General features: G+C 32.3%; 1 protein-coding gene and 1 pseudogene across 1 annotated transcript; one reads left to right on the forward strand and one right to left on the reverse strand.

Annotated features, from left to right (window-relative positions):
- Positions 1–306: 306 nt before the first annotated feature.
- Positions 307–1,549, reverse strand: LOC149563608 (uncharacterized). The gene is made up of 2 exons (XM_089824039.1): positions 722–1,549; positions 307–449 (listed from the first exon to the last, which is right to left on the reverse strand). Exon 1 carries the CDS (start codon positions 1,482–1,484, stop codon positions 933–935), a length of 552 nt encoding a protein of 183 aa, XP_089680165.1. The 5' UTR covers positions 1,485–1,549; the 3' UTR covers positions 307–449; positions 722–932.
- Positions 1,550–1,832: 283 nt separating this feature from the next.
- Positions 1,833–7,938, forward strand: LOC149563609 (importin subunit alpha-1a-like; annotated as a pseudogene).
- The last annotated feature ends 430 nt before the right edge of the window (positions 7,939–8,368 follow it).

The raw sequence follows: 8,368 nt of genomic DNA on the forward strand, positions 1-8,368 counted from the left end.
TTATTAGATATATTTTATAAAACATAATTTGTGAGATATTATATGTTAAAACTGTTAAACTATTTATCACCTTGATGAAGAATCACTTATTCTAATTGTTAAGATAATTATGGTCTTTTTATGATGATGAATGAGAAATAATTATTAATAATAATAATACTACATGGCACTATTAAAAACCAGAAGTCGGATTTTTTCATCGAACGAGATCATTTTAGTAGAATACGCCTCTAAATATTTTTCTTTCTATCTCATTAATTGCCATGAGTTGGCAACAATCATTCCTGAGGAAGACCGAAACAAACATTCAAACAGAACTTTAAACAGCTAAAGTTGCTGATTCAATTCACGAAGTTTCAACTCCACACCACAGATGAGGAGCGCATGCACAATATTTCTAACGAGAAATTTAAGCGGCTTTAATCTTTCAAACTCCGACATCATCTGATCTGAAAATGAAAAAAGCTAATTACATCTCATACTGCTGAACAAAATAACATCTATTAAGATGCATTTCTGTGCAGTCCATTATTATGCCAGAGCTTAACAGCTATGAATTAAGCTTAAAAGGAATAATATTTACCGATACTACTTTCCCCTGGCCAGATAATCTGCTAACAAAACTAACAAAATATATATGTATATATATATATATATTTTAAAACTAACAAAATAATTATTATACCAGTACAGAAAACACCATCTCAAATTCGCAGAATACCTTCATATGACCGAGATCTTGGAGAATTATACCTCCCTAATATTTCCTCTCTGAAAGCCACCGATAGCCAAGGTTAGCAGATCCCACAAATTGACCACGCTGAAATATTTACCGGCACTTCAAAAAATATAGCCGGCCGGTCACATGGTACCGCTGCTCTCGCTACCGTCACGAGGAAAATAAAAATAACAGGCTGTCAGAGAACAATCCGTCATTTGACAGAAATACCTTCCTGAATCGTGCTAAGCTTCGTCTTCCACGATTTATTTGCAAGAACTCGCCGCCTGGACGGATTATTCTGCAATCTCTTACCGCTTCCCGATTTTGACACCTCAGATTCATCAGCCCTAAAATTTCCAGCTCGGATCTTCTGATTCACCCTTCGAACATGCAAAAGCTCAAGGTTTTCATCCCTCAAAGGGCTTATTTGTCCGCGGTTTCTTTTCCGTCCGGTCCGCTTCAAAGCAGCGCCGGCTTTCACGGCCAGGGCAGCCATATCCGATGCCGGAATGCGATCCTTGAGCTTCTCTTCAGGAAACAGAAAATAAATCTGATCGAGCTCCAGGGTTTCCTCCACAGGCAGGGGGAACAAATAATCGTCAAATGACATGGAATCCGCATCGCAGACGAAGAATCCGGGCCGTTCAGCAACAATGCCTTTCACAGTGACTGGTTCGGGGAATTCTCTAAGCCCTCCGTCTTCCAGAATGAGCTTAGCGGTGGGATGCGGCGGAGCAGAAGATGAGGAGAAGCAAGAACCCATGAAAAATCCCTAACCCTAACGGACCCAGTTTCGTTTCCCGTCGAACAAATTCTGTCGTACAAGGTCCAACGGAAGGTGAATTTAAAAGAGAAACTTGCGAACATTCAGTGGGTACGCAGCGTACAGCCCGTATCATACCTTACGGAACGGCGCCTTTTCCGTTGTACGATGGACGGCCGTCAGCTATTTTAGGGTTTTGTGTAAAGTCAAAAGGCCGGGTTTATCGGCCAAGTCATGCTATATTTTACTCGTAAAGTTAAGGAAAAAGTTCGCCATAATTCGCTCTGCTAATTCTCCACTAAACACCTGTTAATAAATTATAATTAGATGCGTTTAAAACCATGAAATATGGCGTGGACGCTTACGCATTTTTCGCAAAACGTAATCGAAAACGTGTTTAGTGTCGTTGAAAGCATACAGTTTGGAACATCGAACTCTGTATATGAACTTGGTCTGCTACGGAAACAAAAATTATTATATTGTCAACTGGGAAAAATAAATCAATTACTGGAGACTTTGAAAATTAGTAAAAGTTAGTGGACAATAATAATTATATAAAATTTGAAATTTAAAATTTATATGTACGGTAACAGCCTTTGAGATAGCTCCTTGGATAAATACTTAAGTATAGGGAGAGTAATAGTATTAAAAAATTTGAATCTAAAAATTATAAATATTAATGGAAAGTAAATTAGGTAAAAATATATAAATTTTAAATTTAAGCGCACAGGAATGTTTGAAGAATTCTTAGAACACTCCATTGAAAATCTGGTAAGATATTGTGGTACACATGGATGGGGTCGGAAGCCTCTATAGCGTTGACATTCTTTTGTTAGTTAAATCTAGCTCACGCCAAAGGCATGATGGTGATAAGCGTCTGACTCGGCTTCTATCTTATTTTGGGAAAATAGATTCCGAATGTTTCGTGAGGGGTTTACTTTCATAGTTTCAACTTTCAAGCATTTATGTTGTCCACTAAATGAAACTAACAAAGGAGAATATTAATTATATAATTTTTTTAAAAGAATATATTCTATTTCACTTTGCATTAATTAAAAAAATTAAAATATGAGAACAATAGACATTTCAAGGAATACTTTTATTTTAGATATTAATTGATAGTGATATTTTATTTAGCTAATAGACTATTTGTGGGAACTTTGTAGTCATTCCTTATCTCATTCCACTTTAAACTCTTGTTTTGATCATTATTAGTTGTTATCTTCACTTAAATTTAAATTGATTTAGAATTTAAATTTTTAATTATTATTATTATTTTATTATTAGTTTTTTTTTTTAAATATTTTTTTTTAGTTTCTATAATTTATTTAGTCAATAGAATATTTGTTAGAAAGGTTGCTATTTGTTCATATTATTTTTTCATATTTCTTTTATTAATTTTTCATAATAGATCTTTTGATCAAATTTTTTTGAATGATTTTTTTTTCACATTTGATAAAATTGAATTTATATAAATTAATGTTTATTAATCTATTTAAAAGATTTTAGTAAATATTATGTTATTTAAATTGAAAATTATTAATAATCTAATTTGTTCACATAAGATTATAATTTAAATTTCCACTTGTAACTATTATTTTTCTTTTCATGTTTATTTAAAAGATAATTACTTCATCACCACATTAGCTCATGTAATGATATCTATTTATTTAACTTTTGATTTTTAAAATTGATTTAAGTTTTAGTTTTTTAAATTAGCTCATGTAATGATATCTATTTATTTAACTTTTGATTTTTTAAATTGATTTAGGTTTTAGTTTTTTAAATTATTTTAATTTATTGGCTATATTAGTTTAGTTTTTTCTTTAAATATTATTTTTCAGTTTCTATAATTTATTTAGTCAATAAAATATTTGTTAGAAACATTATTTTTTGATAGGTTTTTAAAATGATTTTTTTCTCCCATATGTGATAAATTGAATTTAAATAAATAAATTTTATCAAACTATTTCAAATTTTTAGTAAATATTATGTTAATTTAATTGAAAATTATTAATAAACTGATTTGTTCATATAAGATTATATTTAAAAAAAATTTAAATTATCCATCACCTATCAACTTATTGTTGCAAGCACAAAATCATGCAACTACTAGTTTATTGTTATTTAGAAAATAACAATTTTAAAGATTAAATTGTATTGGTGATAGTTTATGCCTTGGTTTTTATATTTGGGAAATTAAATTGTAAATTCTTCTTCTTCATGGATTTGATGCATATTTATTTATGTTGTGAGAGCAAGTATATATATTATTTGTGTTTTATATGGTTTCCTATTGAATGTTAAAAAAAATATGATTATAGTATTTATCTTAGTATTTTTTATTTTGATTGATTTAGAGATTTTTTAATCTTCAATTGAAAATTTGTTTGGTAATTGTATTTATAAATATGTGATGACCAACTTTGCATTAGTTAGTGGTTAGGAATACAAAGCTAACTAAGTATTCAACAAGCCAACCGGTGACTACCCTTAAGATTAGATCATAAAGGGAACATAAAAATGAGGGAATACAAACCGTATAAACCAAGAGGATCCTTTTTTGTGTAGATGTGATCCAAGATGAGGTATGTGTGCTCAAGACGCTTCAAGCTTGAAAGGACCATTGCCTCACTATGGTCCAACATGTTTTACTTACATATATGAACTTTGTTGCACTTTCCTACAAGTGTTGGGGTACCATACTTTGCTCCCCTCTATAACTAGTATCAATCTCACACTTGCCAAGCATGTCAAGTGTTGGAAACTATAACTTGACCAATTGTTATGTTGTCATTGATGTCAAACTAAACTTGTAAGACATTTTCTAGTAGACTAGAGTTCGATAGTAGTTGATTGATGAAGAGGATAACAAACTAGAGTTCCATATTAATTGATTGATGAAGAGGATTTGAAAAGAGAACATAATAAGGTAAAGTAGTGAAGTTGTTTAGTAGAGAAGAGTAAGTATGATGGAATTGCAATCAACATTTGATTGGTTAGTATTTAACAAGATAACGTGTTGTTTGATTATTATATTATAAGTAAAGAAGATAGATGAGTTGAAATATGGAAGAGATGTTTGTTAGAAGACAAGAAGTTGAGTAGAAGACGAAGTTTGACTGAGTGACAATTTACAAGGTCAATGAAGAAGTAGAAGATTAAGGAACTTAAGTATAAGCCAAACAAAACAATATTAGCCCAACACTAGTATATTTGACCCCATTTTTAGACCAAAATTTTTGACCATCTATTAAAATGTTTTAGATTGGTTAGAATATGGAAGGAAAAATATCTTTTAAAAAAAATCCGTGCCCATGTTGGTCAAAATTTTGACCAACACGAGCTTAACATGTTAAAATAAAAAAGAGGCAAGTTAGGGTTTATTGTTATGTTTCACGAAGCACGCACGGGAGCTACACAGGCATTCCATTTGGAGCGTGAGAGTTGTAGGAGCACTTAGTAGCTTATATCTGTTCATAAAATATTAGGTAAACTAGCCCCCAGCCTCCTCTGAAAATAGATAATATCTAAAAGGTTTGATCGTCTTGTTGCTTTCATGGGGCAAGAAAAGCTCTCAATATTTCTTATGTGGTTGTATGTCTCCAATATTGTTAGTTGGAGATTTGGTGGTCCTACTTTTGCTAGTTTTATCGAGGTCACCTGCATGAAGAAATTTTAAGCAGTAATCCCTTGGGGATGAAGTTTGAAAATAAAGTATATTGATTACAACGTATTGTTGAATTCCTTATGATATAGTTTGTAAGTGTTTATTTTATATTTGGTTTAACTTAAGTGCTTTAGAATTTTCATAAGGTGAATTTATTTGATGGCATGTTCATTTGCACATATTTGCTTTGTGTGTTGTTTCCAATTAGTTTGACATGCCTTGATCAAGGTTATGGTATGTTCATTTTGATATATTTGGCTTGTTTGCTGTATCCCTTTAGTTTTCCATGCCCTGATCAAGGGTTATCTCTTCCATCAAGATCACTCAAGATATTCTCCTGGCCTTGCGTGTTGGGCTATTTCAGTAGCTATTATTGTGGTAGTTTATCTATCAAATTTTTTTTGCAGAATTGAATATGACAACACCATGAAAGCCTTTATGATATAAAACTTTTTGGAACTTTCCCATATGACGAATAATTGTAATCTTAATTGCCTTTGAGAAAGAGGGTTAATGGAATTGTAGGTGTGTTAGGGTGGCTTGATAATTGATTTAAATTATCTTGTATTGTTTTTTTTGATATCTTGTGGACAATGCAATGCATCATATGTATTTTAAGTTTTCAATTCTCCATACTTCTTACTAAATGACAGCCTCTCCCATATCCTCAATATTTGTTCTACGTTGGTATCTGTTTGATTCTACATATTGATTATTTTGTATAGAGCTTGAAACTACAACTATTATTTGGTTATTGATAGGTAAGTCTAGGCAAATTTGCTATTTATTCTGAGTATTTAATTTTCTTGAACTATTACTATAGGTGGCTTATTTGAATTTTTTGTTTCATTATATATATTTTTGTTTTCTGATAAGTTGGAGAGCCTTCCTACCATGGTAGTTGGAGTATGGTCTGATGATCCTAGTTTGCAGCTTGAAGCAACAACTCAATTTTGAAAGCTACTATCAATTGGTAAATTTTTACAATTTATGTTACTGAGATGATTATAAGTTATATTTTCATTTATCTCTTACATGAGATTGGTTATTTGAAAAAAGCATAGTCCTTCCATAGAGGAAGTTATTGAGGCTAGTATTGTGCCACATTTTGTAGAGTTTCTGACAAGGCAGGACTTTCCTCAACTTCAGGTAGAACCATACAGTTTTATTTTGAAGTGAGCTAGGCTGAATTCTATTTGTCAAAACGTCTTTTATGTCTCTTATATTTTTGCATAGTAACATGTGGATGCATCCCCAAACTTTTCCTGCAATGTACTTGAGACCTAGACCCACCCGAGGCAGGGATGGCATTCCCACACCCCCAGTGGTGTCACCATTGGGTTGTTGTCTCGACGGGGATGGGAACAAGTCCCCTGAGGAGACGGGGACAGTTGGGTGTACCTTATCCAACAAAAAAGATAAATTTTGTTTAAAAAACTTAAACATGTTTTAATATTCTATTAGGTGTATTGTATATCATGTCATGCTGCTCATGTAATTATCTCTATGATGAGATACTCATACTTTAGATATCTATAACTATTATTATTTAATATTCATATAATAGAAGTTAGAACTCTTTCATTTGCTCATTCGAGTTATTAAAATTTTCATATTCAATGTCCCACTTTCACGTTCAATGTCCCACTTTCACTACTCAAGCATTTAAATTTCTATAAATTAGTATTTTACATCTTTATGTCTTATATTGATATACATCTTTTCATAATTATCATTTTAAGTACCATATGTATCGTATATACTTATTGATATATATCTTTTCATAATTATCCTTTTAAGTACCATATGTATAGTATATACTATATAAAACCCCCCTCTCCCCTCTCCTCCACTGTTGTCCCTAAAATGAGGCCTCTCTGTCCACCTTTCCTTGGAAACTTTGCCTCCCTAGGGTGGTGTAACTATGGTTTTTTGTGCATGCTTTTTATTTTGTAAAGCAGATAGAAAGGTAAATGGAGGAACCTTTTTGAGTTTTCTTGAGCTTCCTGGTTCTTCTCCTATTTTACCAAAAGTTAGAGTCTATTTTTCTTTGTTTAGGAAAAGGATTCTGGAATCGCTAATTCAGTTGGTTTTACTTTTGTTGTTGCTTACAATTTGAGGCAACATGGGCATTGAATAATATAGCTTCAAGCACATCTAATCATACCTGAGTAGTCATTGACCATGGAGCAGTACCAATTTTTGTACAACTCCTTAGCTCTCCAAGTGATGATGTTCGAGAGTAGGTCAGTTTTTTTGCAAATTGTTTCACTTCTCCATCAACTTAATCTGTACTAATGATTTTTTTTGCTGATATGTTGTTTTTCTATTGTATTGTAAGGCTATTTGGGCATTGGGTAATGTGGCTAGTGACTCTCCCAAGTGTAGAGATCTAGTTCTTTCTCATGGTGCTATCATGCCACTTCTTGCTCAATTGAATGAACATGCTAAGCTTTCAATGTTGAGAAATGCGACATGGACTTTGTCTAATTTCTACCAAGGCAAACCACAACTAGAATTTGAGAAAGTATGTCAATTTACCCACATTTTTTCTAATAAACTAAATTTTATATTGTTGTTTGTGTCATGCACTTGCTGAATTATGTTTTCCCCCAGACAAAGCCAACTCTACCTACACTAGAGAAACTTATTCACTCAAATGATGAAGAAGTTCTGACAGATGCTTTCTAGGCTATTTCTTATGTCTCTGATGGTACAAATGATAAAATTCAAGCTGTGATTGAGGTTGGTGTTTGCCACAGGCTTGTTGAGCTCTTGCTGTAAGTGTAAATCATTTGTTGGTAATGATAGATAGGTGGTCTCCTTCTTATTTCTTTTTGTAAGGCACCATAAGTAATGGATTAATCCTTTTTGGCTTGATTTGTATTGTTAATAGATGTTTATAATGTGCCATCTGGTGGATTTAACTTTGGTTGATTAGGTATTTTTTTGTTTCCATTTGATGTGTGTTATTGTGGAAACCTCTTTGTTTGCATATTTTTAAATATTAGTTATTCTTTATTTTTAGGGATTTGAGTTACTACAACATGGGGGTGGGGGGGCTATGCATTAGGTGTAAAGGATGACTGTTTCCAATATCTCTTATGTATATGTTAGAGTCTGTCATTGCAAGAAAGATGCTTGGTTTTTGGATGGTTCTGGTGACAGGCTATTTCTGTTGGTATGTCAATCTGACAATGCTAACCAAATCATG

Source organism: Cupressus sempervirens, chromosome 4 (genome assembly GCF_028749045.1).
Source record: "Cupressus sempervirens isolate cs-2001-9-10 chromosome 4, ASM2874904v1, whole genome shotgun sequence".
NCBI lineage: Eukaryota > Viridiplantae > Streptophyta > Pinopsida > Cupressales > Cupressaceae > Cupressus > Cupressus sempervirens.